General features: G+C 40.7%; 1 protein-coding gene across 1 annotated transcript in view; it reads right to left on the reverse strand.

Annotated features, from left to right (window-relative positions):
• Positions 1–16,817, reverse strand: part of LOC100776093 (protein RRC1) — a 29,145-nt gene extending 12,328 nt beyond the window's left edge. The window contains exons 1-4 of the mRNA XM_006599133.4: positions 16,658–16,817; positions 15,684–15,779; positions 15,456–15,591; positions 15,226–15,271 (exon numbers count right to left, since the gene is read on the reverse strand). Of these exons, the coding sequence (XP_006599196.1) occupies positions 15,226–15,271; positions 15,456–15,591; positions 15,684–15,758 (257 nt within the window). The 5' untranslated portion in view covers positions 15,759–15,779; positions 16,658–16,817. The remainder of the gene's footprint in view (positions 1–15,225; positions 15,272–15,455; positions 15,592–15,683; positions 15,780–16,657) is intronic.
• Positions 16,818–17,363: the final 546 nt, after the last annotated feature.

The following is a 17,363-nucleotide window of genomic DNA, read 5'->3' on the forward strand; positions in this document are numbered from 1 at the left end:
TTCTCCCGTTTCGCTGACGACATAACAGAGAAAGAACTCTGGTACCACTTCAAGAAATGGGGGGATGTCCGAGAGATTTTCATCCCGAAAAGAAGAAACCGAGCGGGGAGAAGATACGGCTTTGTTAGGTTCAAGGGGGTACAACATATTCCTTATTTGGTGAGGCAGTTGGACAACATTGTTATAGGAGGATTGAAACTATTCGTCAACCTCCCAAAGTACGGTAGGGAGGCACAGCGGGAGACAGGGGGAACCGTCCAAACAAGGCCGTCCAACGTCAGAAGGCAAGATGAAGTGGTTCGAAATTGCCACACGAAGCCAACTTCATATGCAGATGCTTTGACAAGAAGCATTACTCAGGTTGGACATCAGCAAACTTCTATCACCCCCTTTAACCATAAAACCTCCTCCCCTGTGGTTCACATAGAAGTACAACCAGAAGACACTTTATGGCTAAAGCAAGCTTGGGTAGGGCGCCTTAAAAACCCAGCTCTATTTGAACGGGTGGAGGACGAGCTCCTGTGGGAGGCTGGTATGGAAGCAACACCTAGATATTTGGGTGATGACCAAGCCCTCTTGTTGGGCATCTCTGAGAATGAAGCACACCAGCTTATCAAGGGAGGCAGACCAAGAGGAGTAACGTTATTCTCCTCCATTGAAAGATGGTCTCCAAGTCTGCGAGTAGGTTGTCGGCTCACATGGATTCAGTGTTGGGGGATTCCTGTCCAGGCATGGAACCCAAAACACATGAATCAAATTGTAGCCGTTATTGGAGAGCTGGTCGACTTAGACGATTCGGTGGAGGAGAAAAGAAGGATGGATAGAGCGCGGATTCTCATCAGGACTCAATGGCGTCCTCTAATTCAACATTCGGTGGAGGTGATGATCGATGACGACAAATTCTTGGTACACATTGTCGAGGAGGGTTGTGGTGGCCATGCAGAATGTCTGCGGAGAAGAAGGAGTGTCGGAGGATCATCGGAGGAGATTAACTCCGATGACGGCTTTCTGGATAATTCTGCTTACAGCAACTGGGGCCAAGTTGATAACGATCTCGGTATCCCGGAGCTGGAATCGTGTAGCGACCTTCACGGAGTCACCTCTCAGATCCCCGCCGGCGACGAAGACCAGGGGAGGCCACCTCTAGATCGCCCGTCGGCATCGGAATCCGGTTCCGCGCGCCACGGCGTCGACGCGATGCCTTCGTCCGGTGCCGAAGTCCAGCGGACATGTCTTTTATCTGTTGGGCATAATGCTGGATGTGACCCACTGGTTAATAACCTTCGGTCCTCTGTTGATAACGGGCCAACATCACCGCACGGACAGAATTTGAATTTGTCTGCACATGTTAGAGAGACAAAAGGGGGGGTGAGGCAAGGGGTCAGCCTAGGTGACAGGGGAGCAGAGCCACAGGAGTATCATCAAAATAGTAAGGGGGGTATCGGGAGGTCCAGAGGTGTGGCTCCTTGTCAAAAGGAGCCTGTGGAAGAAGAAAGGCACGTGATCCTGGATGATATAGAAGTTAGGCACGTGGACACCAGTGATATTTTTCACGGTAATGAGCTGGAGGGGCATTTAGCTGAAACAGCAGCATGTATAACCCATAATGGAGAGCATAGTTCCAATTTTACCCCCGAAGCAAAAAATTCTATGTTGGGCCTTAACCCACTAGCAGGGCTGGGTGAAAATTCTTGGCAAGTATACTCCAGGAAGAGGAGGTACCAAAAGAAACCCAATATGGGCCTTCCACCCTCTAATTCAAAAACTTCAGCACCCGAAGGAGTCAAACAACAGCAAAATACAGTCTTTTCCACACAGCTAACAGAACTGCACCACAACATCCAGGATCAAACCATGCAACAACAGATCATAAATACAGCAACAGAAACAATACCAGACTCGGATTCTGATAGTGAGGCAAGTCAATTGTGGAGTGTGGCCAAACAATTGGGCCTCACTGGAGAGGAAAGCAAGGAGGTAATTATTAAGAAATTTCAGCAGATGGAGGAAAGGGATAGAGCAGAAGCAAACAGAAGGGCTGATAACAATAGGAATCAATGAAGTTAATTTCCTACAATGTTAGAGGCCTTGGGAGGGGTGTTAAGTGGGGTGCAATTAGAAGAATGATCAAACAGGAGGCTGTGGATTTTATTTGCCTTCAAGAGACAAAGAAAGAAATGGTTGATAAACCTATATGTCAGGCTTTGTGGGGTCATATAGATGTTAATTGGGAAATGATACCAGCTACCAATTCTGCAGGTGGCATTCTATGCTTATGGAGTGATAAGTCTTTTAGGTTGCAAAGGAAGGTTGCTGGAAATGGGTTTATTTTAATGGTTGGGGAGTGGATTCCAGAAGCTCAAATGATAACTCTAGTGACTATTTATTCTCCTTGTGACATTCACAATAAAAGAATGTTGTGGGATGCAGTAAAGCAGCTAAGACAGTCTATGGAGGGGGGTTTGTGGTGTATTATGGGTGATTTTAACTCCATTAGGGGTCCGAATGAAAGGTTCTCATATGTCCAAAATGTGCATGAGGAAAGCTGTACCAGAGAATTTAATCAGTGGATTGATGATTTAGAGGTTTTGGAGGTTCCCTGGATGGGCAGGAATTTTACTTGGTGTAGGCCTAATGGTACATCTAGGAGCAGACTTGACAGGTTTCTAGTCTCCCATGATTGGCTGGCAAGATGGCCTAGCAGCTCTCAAACCACACTTCCTCGGAATTTCTCAGATCATTGCCCAATTGTCCTTCGTTCTAAGGAGATTGATTGGGGCCCAAAACCTTTTCGTATTTTGGACTGCTGGCTCACTGATAAATCTTTCAAGGAAGTTGTTCATCATAGTTGGACATCCTTTCAACAACCAGGTTGGGGTGGATATATCCTCAAACAAAAATTTAAGAACTTAAAGCATAGCTTGAAGGCTTGGAATAGGCAGCATTTTGGAGATACTCTAACAAAGGTTAAGAGGATTGAGGCTGATTTAAACAAGCTGGAGGAAGATACAATCCAAAGGCAGCTATCCCCACATGAACAGCAGCAAAGAAAGCAATTGCAGGAAGATCTTTGGGCTGCAGCCCATGCTCATGAGTCTTTGTTGAGACAAAAATCTAGATCAAGATGGATCAAGGAGGGTGATTGCAACTCTCGGTTTTTTCACATGATGATAAATGCCAACCGCAATTTCAATTCTTTAAAAGGTGTTATGAAGGATGGAGTATGGACAGCTGAACCCGTTTTAGTGAAGGAGGAAGTTAGGTCTTTCTTTTCGCAAAGGTTCATTGAACCAGACCTTAATAGACCCACATTAGATGGAATTCCTTTTCAAACCATTTCTCAACAGCAAAACAGTGAGCTGGTGGCACCTTTTTTGGAGGAGGAAGTGAGAGGAGCAATTTGGGATTGTGGTAGTGACAAGAGCCCTGGGCCTGATGGGATCAACTTTAAGTTCATTAAGAACTTTTGGCAGCTTATCAAGGCTGATATCCTCCGGTTTCTAGATGAATTTTATGCTAATGGAGTTTTTCCTAGGGGTTGCAATGCCTCCTTCTTAGCTTTAATTCCAAAGGTAGCTGACCCACAGTTTTTGGATGATTACAGACCTATATCTCTTATAGGCTGTATGTATAAGATTGTAGCGAAGCTATTAGCTAAGAGAATGAAGAGGGTGCTGCCAACCATCATTAATGAAGCCCAATCAGCTTTCATTGAAGGAAGACACCTTCTTCAGAGTGTCCTCATAGCTAATGAAGTGATTGATGAAGCTAAAAGGAATCATAAATCCTGCCTTGTTTTCAAAGTTGATTATGAAAAGGCTTATGACTCGGTGTCGTGGAATTTTCTGCTTTACATGCTGAAAAGGACTGGTTTTAGTGCTAAATGGATCAGCTGGATGGAAGGGTGTTTGAAATCAGCCTCTATTTCAGTCTTGGTAAATGGCAGTCCCACAGCGGAATTTATACCTCAAAGGGGTCTTAGACAAGGGGACCCTCTAGCTCCATTTTTATTTAACATAGTAGCTGAGGCTTTGAATGGATTGATGAGGTCAGCGTTAGGAGCAAATCTGTATAAAGGATTTAATATTGCAAGCAGTGCAGTCAGTATCAGTTTATTGCAATACGCGGATGATACAATCTTTTTTGGAGAGGCTACTTTGGAAAATGTTCAAGTTCTCAAAGCTATCCTAAGAACTTTCGAAGTGGTGTCCGGTTTAAAAATTAATTTTGCTAAGAGTTCTTTTGGTGCTTTTGGTAAGGATGATCAGTGGAGGCAAATGGCAGCTAACTATCTCAATTGCAGTCAGCTAGCTCTTCCTTTTGTTTACCTTGGCATACCCATAGGGGCCAACCCGAGGCGAGCTTATGTTTGGGAACCTATTATCCGAAAATATGAGAGGAGATTAGCTAGGTGGAAGCAGAGATATATCTCTTTTGGGGGGAGAGTGGTTCTTATCCAATCAGTTCTTACTTCTCTTCCTATTTATTATCTTTCTTTTTTCAGGGTTCCACAATTGGTGATCAGCAAGTTAACCAAAATCCAGCGAAGCTTTCTTTGGGGTGGAGATCATGATACCAAAAAGATAGCATGGATATCATGGGAGACAGTATGCTTACCTAAAGACAAAGGAGGTTTAGGCATTAAAGACATCCATACGTTTAATTTGGCCCTCCTCGGTAAATGGATGTGGAATCTCATGCACCAGCAAGGGGCTCTTTGGGTTGCAGTTTTGGAAGCTAAATATGGGGGATGGAAAGGCCTAACTGAAGAGGGAATTTCAAGCTGTCATTCAATCTGGTGGAGAGATTTAAAAAGAGTTATCCATCAGTCCCATAATGGCAAGACTCTTCATCAGCAGATTAAATGGAAGGTAGAAGCTGGGGATAAGGTAAGATTTTGGGAGGACAAGTGGATAAATCATGATCAATCTTTAGCTGAGAAGTACCCCCGGTTATATCTGAATTCTGCTCATCAACACCAGCTGATTGGTTCCTTGGGGAAGCATAATAACGGTGGGTGGGAATGGAATTTTAGTTGGAGAAGACAGCTGTTTGAAAGTGAAATCGACTTGGCCATCTCTTTTCTCTCTGAAGTTGAAGGTAAATCCATTCAGAATTCTGGTTCAGATACTTGGGTTTGGGCAGCAGATGTGTCGGGTATTTACACTACCCGTAGTGCTTACTCATCGTTTTTGGAGGAGGTAGCTGTTGAAAACCTACATGATTGTTTTGTGGACCTTTGGAAGATCAAGATTCCAAGTAAAATTGGGGTGTTTGCTTGGAGGTTGCTGTGGGACAGATTACCCACAAAATCTAATTTAAGAGCTAGGCAAGTGCACATTCCAGATATGACTTGCCCCTTCTGCAGGGGAGAGGAGGAGAATGCCTCTCATATTTTTATCCACTGCATTCAGATCCAACCTATATGGTGGGAAACAATGTCTTGGATAAACTTGAAAGGTGTTCATCCTTGGAGCATAAAAGACCATTTTATGCAGTATTCTTCCCTGCAGGTAGTTGGAATCAGACCTAGAAGGTGGCAGTTGTGGTGGTTGGCAGTTACTTGGTCCATTTGGCAGCTTAGGAATAGAATTCTTTTCTCCAATGCAACTTTTGATGGAAACAAATTGGTTGAAGACGCATCTTTTCTAATTTGGACTTGGCTCCATAATTTGGAGAAGGACTTTTCTTTGCATTTTAATCAGTGGTCCAGTAACTTAAGACAGGGTTTTTTGCAGTAGTAGGGTTTTCAGCTTTGTTAATACATGTGTATTTTTCCATAATTTGGTTCCAAATCAGACTTTTGTTGTCTGCTTTTAGGAACCATTTATATGGAATCTAACTTTGTAATAGTACCTCTGGTACTTCTTTTATTTATAAATATATTTATCTTTGCCGATCAAAAAAAAAAAAAAAGGTAGACTGAAATAAAAGAAAGGAGTAATTCTACTCTGCTATTGCTGTCTTGGTAAATCACATAGATTGCCTTCCTCTCCTTTAACTGTATATTCTACTCCCTTTGAGCTTATTTTTACAGACATGTGGGGTCCTGCACCTTTTACCTCCAGAACAGGATATAAATACTATATTACTTTTGTAGATGCTCACACAAGATTTACATGGATTTATCTGTTGAAAAACAAATCAGAAACTCTGGATGTTTTTAAACAGTTTAGAGCCATGGTTGTTACTCAGTTTAATCTACCTATCAAGGCTGTTCAATCTGACGGGGGAGGGGAATTTACACCCTTCACTAAATTTCTCATTGATTCAGGAATTGTTCAAAGGTTAATCTGTCCACATACCCATCATCAGAATGAAGTTGTGGACAGAGACACATAGTTGAAATGGGATTAGCTCTACTGTCTCAAGCAGCCATGCCCCTAACCTACTGGGGTCAAGCCTTTCTTGTGTTTACCTTATAAACAGGCTTCCTTCTACCTCCATTCAAAATGAAGTTCCCTATCAGAAACTTCTCAAGAAAACAGATTACACATTCTTGAGGATTTTTGGCTGTGCTTGCTTTCCTTTGCTCAGACCTTACAATTCTCATAAGCTACAATACAGATCTCATCAGTTTGTGCTTCTAGGATACTCTTTTTCTCACAAAGGGTATAAATGCCTAGCAGTTGATGGAAGGATCTATATCTCCAAAGATGTACTGTTTAATGAGACCAAATTCCCTTACCCTGAGTTGTTTAACTATCAGCCCTCTCCCTCTACTGAATCCCAAGTAAATATTTCACCTCTTACTGTTTTGCCTACCCACAAATCTCCTAACACTGCACCAACTTCACCTTCGATTGCTTCTAGCTTTCAACAACAGTCCTCTTACCAACCTACAACTGAGCCAATTCCATCAACAATAGAACCTGAATCCTCACCTCAGATATCACCTCAACCAGTTGCTTCTATTTCCAACCCTCCTTTATCACCTTCAAACTTATCTGTTGCTTCTCTATCCCTTATTGATCCTCCTCTACCCTCAGTTTCTAGACCAGCAAATATCCATCCTATGTGCACTAGATCCAAATCTGGAATTGCAAGACCTAGACTTAATCCTACTTTACTGTTAACACATGCTAAACCTAAATCTGTAAAGTCTGCAATCTCAAACCCCACCTGGTTTGCAGCCATGCAATCTGAATATGATTCCTTGATTAAAAATAATACTTGGACCCTAGTTGAAAAACCTCTGCAGAAAACTGCCATTGGCTGCAGGTGGGTCTTTAGAGTCAGGCAAAATCCAGATGGATCTGTTAATAAGTACAAGGCAAGGTTAGTTACCAAGAGGTTCCATCAAAAACTTGGTCATGACTATAATGAAACCTCACCAGCCATAAAACCTGTAACTGAGAATTATTCTTACTCTAGCCATCAACAAGTGGCCTCTCCAACAGTTGGATGTCAATAATGCATTCCTCAATGGTGTCCTTGATGAAGAAGTTTATATGCAGCAACCATTGGGCTTTGAGGATCCTAACAAACAGCTAGTTTGCAAGCTAAATAAAGCTATTTATGGTCTTAAGCAAGCACCCAGGGCATCGTATGATAAACTTAAAGGTACTTTGCTGCAGTTTCAGTTCATTCCCAGCAAGTGAGATCCTTCTCGCTGTGTACTCTCAATCAGCTTCTGTCATTTATATTCTCATATACGTAGATGATATCATAATTACTGGAAATAACTCTAAACTGATTCAATCTCTAGTTTCTAATTTGAACAGTATCTTGACTACTTTCTAGAATTGAAGTCACTATTCAACCTTATGGTTCTATTACTCTCACACAGTCTACGTATCTTAGAAATCTTCTTGCTAAAACAAAGATGGATGAATTAAATCCTATTGCTTCTCCTATGGTTGGAGGGTGCAAACTGTCCAAGTCTGATTCAGAGAGATTCTCAGATCCTACTCTATATCGTTCAGTGGTTGGAGCATTGAAGTATGCCACCATAACGAGGTCTGCCAATTTATGTCAGATCCTTCTGAACAGCACTGGATTGCTGTTAAGAGAATTCTCAGATACTTGAATTGCACTCTCAACCTTGGTCTCAGACTTCAGTCTTCAAACTTCCCAAATTTCTCTGTCCAAGCCTACTGTGATGCTGACTGGGCTTCAGATACTGATGATAGAAGATCAACTTCAGGGCCTGTTATTTTTCTAGGACCTAATCTTGTGTCCTGGTGGTCTAAGAAGCAGAATGTTGTGGCTTGATCTAGTACAGAACTTGGCTCTTGCTACTGCTGAAGTGACCTGGATTCATACTTTGCTTTCTGAGTTACAGGTCAAACACACTACACCCGTGGTTTTTTGTGACAACATGGGCATAGTTGCCTTAGCTCACAACCCAGTTCTGCATTCCAGAACCAAGCATATGGAGCTGGACTTGTTTTTTGTCAGAGAAAAAGTTCTGGAGAAGAGAATTCAAGTGGTCCATGTTCCTGCTATTGATCAATATGCAGACATTCTCACTAAATCTCTTACCCCATCTGATTTTACTTTGTGTAGGGACAAGCTCAGAGTGGTAAACAAAGATTTTGTCAGCCCCTCATGAGCTTGCCGGCGTATAAAAGTAGTAGAGTAGAAGCATTCCTTTCCTTTATTTCAGTCTAGCATAGTTAGCCTTTATAGTTAGCTCAACTAACCTTGGGTTAGTTTTTTTTTTATCCGCAAAAATAATATTATATATTAGATAAGTTTCAGTACAAGTCGTACTGTGATTTTTACAATCACCAATGAAGTCTCCCATGTGGAGGTTTGGTTCCCTAATACAAAGCTAATCATGATGGATTAAAGAACCAAAACTCTAAGTATATATTGGTGATCTCTATCTGTGGAGCAATTTTCCACTAATTACAAAACCCTTCTCTGATATGACTTGACCATTGATGGAAAGGATCGTTGAATCCTTTTTCGAGGTTCCTTAACCAGCTCCAGCAAAAGAAAATGGCATCATCCAATATCTCAGTGGTGTTGGGGCTATCATTTGAAAATACCATTTTGTTTCTATGGTTCCATATACTCCAAGTTAGTGCCACCCACCAAATTAACCATCTCTGTCACTTGATACCAAGATGCGTATTGCAGAATGAGTGCTGCATGAAATTCTGCCTTGGGTGTTCCGAAAAATGTCCCACCATGTTGATCCAAAACAAGGATTCCCACCATATTTGCCTAATTTTGTGACAACTAAAAAACAAATGCCATGCATCCTCCTCCTTTTCTGTACAGAATGGGCAGAGTGTATCATCGATGTCTATATTTCTTCGAGTCAAGTTCAATTTAGTGGGCAGTCTGTCTCTCATTAATCTCCAGACAAAAAATGCTACCTTGTTTGGTATTTTTAGCTTCCATATGGCATGAAAAATTTCATCTATGTTATCATCTTTTGAATTCTTGTCCAGTAATTGGTATGCACTTCTAACTGTGTATTTTCTAGTGGTATCATTTGTCCATACCCATTTAACCAATTGCGGGAGATTTATATTAATAGCTTGTATTTCCTCCAGAAAATCTGCCCCCATACTTATTTCAGTCTCGAACAATAGCCTCCTCCACTGCAGACACCATTCCCATTTCCCTTCTGAACCGTCTCCCATTTGCGAAATGTATTGCTTTTGTTGTTTCGAGTTCAGGTACAATCTAGGATACTTTGCCTTTCAAGGGATCCCATCAGTTGTCCATCCATCTTCTCAAAATCTATCTTTTGAACCAGACCCTACATTCCATATTATGCCCTGTTGGAACCAGCTTTCCTCCCCTGAATTATGACACACCTTTCAAGTTGTACTTCAACTGTAGTCTGCTGTCCTTTCCTTTTAGTTACCTCGGTGTACCTATTGGAGCCAATCCAAGAAGATTTCAGACATGGGACCCTATCATTAGCAAGTGTGAGAGAAAATTAGCGAAATGAAAGCAAAGACATCTGTCTTTTGGGGGGAGAGTGACTCTTATATAGTCAGTCCTAACATCCATTCCTATTTATTTCTTTTCTTTTTTCAGGGTTCCTAAACAGGTGAAAGACAAGTTGGTCAGTTTGCAGAGGAGATTCCTATGGGGAAGGGCACATGACCAAAACAAGATAGCATGGATTAAGTGGGACACAGTATGCCTTCCAAAAGAAAAAGGGGGCCTGGGAATCAAAGATATCCTAGCATTGCTCGGTAAATGGAAGTAGAGCCTCTTTCAGCACCAGGGGGAACTATGGGCCAGGATACTTGAATCAAAGTACGGCGGTTGGAGGAGTTTGAATGAAGCACCTTGTGACAATAGGAAATCCATTTGGTGGAGGGATTTAAAATTGGAGTCTCATCATCCACAGCATTGCGTTGCAACGCAGAATACAACTACGTGGAGGGTGGGATGTGGTGATAAATTTAAGTTCTGGGAGGACAATTGGATAAATGGAGGCGGTTCACTATTAGCCAAATACCCCAGGCTGTATATTACCTCCTGCCAGCAAGACCAAACTATCCAGCAGTTGGGGACTTGGGGAGACACAGGGTGGGAGTGAAATTTCAGATGGAGGAGACCATTGTTTGATAGTGAAATTAATATGGTTGTCTCATTCCTAAAAGATGTTGAAGGGATCAGAATTCAGCCACATACAACAGACCGATGGGTGTCGTTGGCAGACAATAGCGGCCAATACTCGGCTAAAAGTGTTTATGACGTGTTGAGGGGGGAGACACCAGATGACGTCCAGGACGGAACTTTTGAGGAATTGTGGAAACTCAAGGTTCCAAATAAAATCTCAGCATTTGCATGGAGGCTACTCAGAGACAAACTACCGACACGAGCAAATCTGAGAAGGCGACAAATTGAACTAGAAGATACTACTTGCCCTTTATGTAGAAGAGTGGAGGAGACTGCAGGCCACCTATTCTTCAATTGCAGCAAAGTTCTTCCTGTTTGGTGGGAATCGTTGTATTGGGTAAGCATTGTGGGTGTTTTCTTGCATAATCCAAAACAACATTTCCTCCAACATGTACTTGGAATGCCTGGCGGCTTACAGGCTAACAGGTGGAAGTGGTGGTGGATGGCATTGACATGGACTATTTGGAGGCACAGAAATAACATCATCTTCTCATATGACACTTTCGATGCTAACAAAGTGTTGGATGATGCAGTTTTTTTATTGTGGACATGGCTCAGGAATTTGGAGAAGGATTTTGTTACTCATTACGATCAATGGTCTAGCAATATTAGCACAGGGTTTAGTCAATAGTTGTGGATAGAAATTAGACTAATTCTACTTATTAGTCTCATCTATGTAGCCACCTTTTGGCCCCTCCTAGACTACATTAAGCATGCCATGGAACCAATCATTTGGCATCTACTCTGTAATTCATTCCTCTTGGTACCTCTGGTACTCAATTAATATAATATATATTTGCTGACCAAAAAAAAAAAATAGGTTGTACCACCATTTGGAGACTACTTGAGGTGTATTGTTGCCACCCAAGCTCTGCCAACCTCCATATTTGGAGTCCAACCCTCCAGCCCAAAGTTCTCCCTGATGGTGAAATCAGTGTTATTAAAAAGCGGCCATGGCAACACCATGGCGGAATGGTGTCGCGGAATTTTGAAAAAACGCCACCAAATAGCGGTGGCGTTGTGGCTTGCCTATGGCGGCACCATGGCGGACGCCATAACCATGGCGGTCATGGCGGAATAGCGGGTTTTTTTTTAAAGCGTGCACGACAAGGGTTGGGCTGACCCGACCCAACCTTACCCGAGTTTCTCGTGCAAAAGGAAACTCGGAGTGTGAGAACGAAGCCACGAACAGAGCAACGCAACAGTCTTCAACGGCATGACCAGCAGCAGTCTCCAGCACGACAAACGGCGGCGATAGGGACGAACACGACACCCGCACACGCCATTCTCGAGCGCAAAGACGGCTGCAGGACAGCAGCACGACGCACGCGAGAGACACAACGCACAACGCACGCGAGAGACCCGAGCAAGACGCACGCGAGAGAGAGGACGTAGACGACCGAGCGACGTGTATGGCGACAACAGTGTTCTGGTGTGTTTTTTTTGTTGTTTTTTTTCTGTTTGACACCCGTTTCTGATGATCGGAGGTTTATTTTCCTTTTTCTATTTGACACCCTTTTTTATTTTTGACACCTGTTCTTTTTTTGTTTGACACCACGTTTTTTTTTATTTGGTGTTGGTACTTGGTTATTGTATGAACTCATGAAACTTTTTTAGTTTATTTGAATGCAATCCATTGTTTTTTTAATTTTTTATTTATATTTATATGTATATAATTTTTTTTGTCCGCCATTTTCCGCTATGCCATCCGCCATATTTTTATGGCGAATTTTTGGCTTTCCGCAATGAACCGCCATCCGTCATTAACAACATTGGGTGAAATAGATCCCCCTTCCACATTCCTAGGAGTGCCTGATTGAATTTGGTCAAGTCTCTAATTCCCAGGCCTCCTTTTTCTTTTGATAGACATGCTGGCTCCCAGCTAACCCAAGCAATTTTGTGGTTATCCATGTCTCCACCCTATAAGAACCTTCTTTATATTGTGATTAGCTTGTGTACCACCTTCTTTGGAATCCTGAAAAAAGAAATAAAATAGATAGGAATTGAGTTTACGGTTGACTTTATCGGAGTCACCCTGCCCCCAAAAGATAATGGCTTTTGTTTCCACTTAGCTAATCTACTCTCACATTTTTTAACTATGGGTTCCCAAGTCACACAACTTTTTGGGTTTGTCCCGATAGGGATAACCAAATAGGTAAATGATACAGCTAGCAAGCTCCAATTGAGTTACAAGGCAGCCTCATTCAACCATTGGGCAGATTTTCCAACTGCCCCAAACTGACTTTTTGCATAGTTGATTTTTAGGCCTGATACCATCTCAAAACTTCTGAGTATTGCCTTGAGGACCTTCACGTTTTGCATGGATGCTTCATCGAAGAAAATGGTGTCATCTGCATAATGCAGGATGCTGATTTCTATTCCATCTTTTCCCACCAGCAGCCCCTTCTACTTGTTTGCTTTTAATGCTTCTCTCATTAAACCCGTTAAGCCCTCAGCCTCATTATTAAATAAGAGAGGGGCTAGTGGATCCCCTTGTCTTATTCCCTTTTGTGGAATAAATTCAGCTGTAGGGCTTCCATTAACGAGGATTGACATAGAAGCTGTTCTGATGCAACCATCCATCCATTTGATCCATTTAGGACAGAAGCCCATCTTCCTCAGCATAAAAGTCAGAGAATCCCAGCTAACTGAGTCATATGCTCTTTCATAGTCCACTTTGAATATCAAACAGCTCTTAGCATTTCTCTTCACTTCCTCCACCGCCTCATTGGCAATTAAAACACTATGAAGCATGTGTCTTCCTTCAATAAAAGCTGATTGTCATTCATCTATGATCTTTGGCATCACCTTCTTCAGTCTTCTTGCTAGCACTTAGGCCACTATTTTATATATGCACCCATGAGTGATATAAGCCTGTATTGATTCAGGTTTTGAGGTTCCAACACTTTTGGGATTAAAGTTATGAATGATGCATTTGTGCCCTTAGGAAATCTTCCATTTACGTAGAATTCGTCCAAAAATCTTTTGGTGTCATTAGATCCCAGAACTGTTTGATAAAATTGAAATTCAAACCATCTGGTCCGGGGCTTTTTTGACTCCCACAATCCCACACTGCATCTCTGATCTCCTTCTCATCAAAAGGCTGCATCAAAAATTCATTTTGGCTTTGTGAAATTGTCTCGAAAGAGGTTCCCTCAAGTGTTGGCCTCTCTTTGTCGTATTCCTCAAATTTCCTCCTAAAGAATTGGCAACCCTCTTCTTTGATCCTGGCAGGTTCTTCTATCCAACTTCCATTTATCATCAATCCTCTAAGCACATTATGTTGTCTAATCGTTGTTCAAGGAGTTTCACATTCTCGACTCCTTTGAAACAAACGAAATCGTACCTCCATCCGCTCCTATTACAATTTCAAGCTATGAAGACTTCTCTCGCATCTCCCTACTTCATAAACTGCATCCACATCTCCTTCTCCCGCATTTCCTCTGGAAATCGAGTGAAGTAGAATGACTGAATGTCTAGAGCATCCCTCCAGTTTTTCACGCCCTCTCTACTGTTTTCACCTCTTCCATTTGGCTCACCGTCCAAGCGTGCTCGCCAGTTGTACCGTTTACCGTTTTAGATATGTCTTGGGTCCCCTATTCTATTTCTCTCTCTGTCTCTCCACTCTCTCCCTCTTCTGTTTCTCTATCTATCTCTCCATCATGGACTATACAATTTTTCACCATCTGCATTTCAGCAATTGCGATCTGGCATCTATTTGGTGTCCAAAACCTGAAGTAACTCGATGAACCTAGCATGCAAAGGGCACCCTTCATCTCTATGTACCTTGACATGACCACGCAATTTAGAGAACACAAACATCTGAAAAGCAGACCTTGCATTTCATCTAGACAAGCATTATAAGCAAAAACCTTGAATTGAGAGTTCAATAAAGACTAAGCTACAGGGACACTGAAGTATTTTTCAAGCTTTAAGATTGTCACTGATACCAAATCCTTGTTCACAAAATGGAAGTACATGTCCACGAATGATTTGGCAGAATCAAATCCTTGAAGTAGTTTTCAGGCATAATGATTTATCTATTATTCCAATTTCATCAGATGTCAATGAAGTGATGCAATGAAGGAATATTGATTTGTTATAACTTGACAGATATATAATTAAGCAGTTGCCTTTGACAATCACAAATAAATTCACCCAAATTACACAAAGAATTTAATCGGGCAATCCAAGATTTCTCTATAGGCAAAGAATATCTATATTCTATACTTCTCACTTCTCACAGACAATTCTAATTTTTATATAATCTTCAGATAACCACTCAAAATGAGCTTTTGTTTTGGATTTATAAAATGAGATCACCTTCAATGGCGCATAAGGATTAAGGTAACAGTGTTATCTATCTAAACATGTGCTTCTTATATTCAAACAGATCATGCCACACATTAAGAGAGTTGGAAATACTATAACTTAATCATTTGATCGCATCATTATATGCACTTATAGAAAACATGCATCATCATAAAAACTAAATTAGAATATTCAATTTATTATGGCTATAAGTACAAACCTAAAAAAAAGCTATACCATAAAGACAAGTATTTTCCCTACTTATTGATGCCTGATTAAAGAGCACATAAACTTGGTCAATCAAAAGCATTTATTTACCTACTTCCCTTCTTTGGACCAGATACCCCATCTTTGGACTTTTCACCTGTCATCCGTCAAGGAATAAAAAAGGTCCATACTTTTATTAACATTAGTATACAAAATAGTAGCAAAAACTATGTATATCCAGAACATGAAAAACATACATAATCAAGACTTTCAATAGATGAGAAACAAAAGGAATATAAATAGTAGGGGGAAGAAATACAGAATTCAAGAGTCATACTAACCCTCAGAATCGTCTTTAAATTTATCATTGGGATTAATTGTTCCTCCTCGAACAAAAGTCTTTGACCCAGGAGTAGTATCTCCTTGAAATGACTCTACAAACTCGGCATACAGGCGAGCAGTCTCATCTTCTGCTCTCTGCACCAGACAAATTCCATTATGATAGTAACTAGGAAATGTCCTTTCCAAATTCAAACAAGAACTACCTAACTTGGGCATATCAACCCTACCTTCTTCTTTGCCTCCTCCTCTTCTCTATGCTTCTGGAACGGCGTCTTTTTCCGTGTGATGGAGAAAGAACTCATCCTTGCATCAGCAAACAAAGACTGCCAAAAAAACATTAAAAATACTTCATGCCCTCAAGTCAGAAATTCTCTACAAAATTAACCCTTTTGAAACATCCCTAAATTCTTCACATCACCATTTCTCATTGTCAAACAATTTCTAGTTTCAACTTCGCATTCAGTCCAATCTTGTTAAATGGTGGCGCCATAGGCCACAATGGCATGTTTATTTGGCAGAGTTTTGGCCTTCATCCACCATTGATAACAGTGATTCAGTCCTCCAAAACAAAAAAACATAGCGCAACACAAACACATAGAAAACACATCCAACATGAATCCCCAACAAGTTGTTCTCTAACCTACCTAATTCATGTCATCCTCGAAAAACAGAGAAACATCAAATGCACAAATAGAGACATGCATTCAAATATTACAACAAAAAATCACAAAATGCAGTGCCCACTTTCTCAACTCAGCCACCAAAACTAACAGTAACGACCCAACAACACATTCACAGTCTCATCTAATGTAACCTAACAACAACATATCAAACTCCCCCTCAAAAAAACAAATTGAAACAACACGAAATAACAAAGCATAGAGGAAATCCAAAACATCCTTCACAAAAAAAGCGAGTGAGAGAGTGGGGAAGCAGCTAAAAGTTGAATCCAACGACGAATAATGCGTCTCCTTCTCCCCAATCCCAATTAATCACAATGAGAAATAATCACTTCACTGAAGGGGAAATACATAAGTATTATCCAATAAACACAATTATTGCAAATACAGAACACGAGGTAATCGAATTCGAAACCCGGTTTTGGGGTTTGGTTATGTATGAATAAAGGAACGAATGAAGAGAAGAAAGAGGCATAGAATAGAGAAAGACGAAAGCGGAACGTGAAGTGAAGTGGACTTACATGGGTATTGGTTGGGTTTGTTGTTCACTCCTTCCTTCCTTCCCCGGAGTCGGTAGGAGAAACGGAGGGATGCGCAGTAACACTGATGAAGGGCACGCGACAGGGAAGGGTATTGGTTTGTTGTTTTTCTTTTCTATCGCTGTAAGTCACCCATAGAACAAGAATAAGGAATTGCAATATTTTATTTATATTTTTACAAATTAATGTGCATTTTCTGATTTAAATAAAATCTACTATATTTTATAATTAGAACTAGAAATTGGTCAGTTTGGTTCGGATTTAGGTCAATATTAAGTTTAAGCCAATCATTCAATTCGTTTTCTTTGAATTTTAAAAAACAAAAACATTCAACTAATTCAAACAAAATCAAATTGATTAAAATAGGGTTGGTCTAGTCGAGTTATTAAATTATGAAAAAAAAAACAAAATAGCTTATTATATTTTTAAGTTTTTATCTTTATTTTTTATTTTCTATTAGTGTTATATTTAGTCATTTTATAGTTCGGGACTAATTTAGGGAGGTCAAGTATGGACATTGTCTCCCAACTCTTCGTACGAGAAAAAAAATTAAAAAATATTTATTAAAAAATAGAATATTGAGTTAATGTTTTTTTTAATTTTTTCCTAGTAGTATATCCTATTTTTAGTTTTACACATAAAATTAATAATATATATTTTATAAAATTCATTATTTCAAATAATTATT

Source organism: Glycine max, chromosome 16 (genome assembly GCF_000004515.6).
Source record: "Glycine max cultivar Williams 82 chromosome 16, Glycine_max_v4.0, whole genome shotgun sequence".
Taxonomy (NCBI): Eukaryota; Viridiplantae; Streptophyta; class Magnoliopsida; order Fabales; family Fabaceae; genus Glycine; species Glycine max.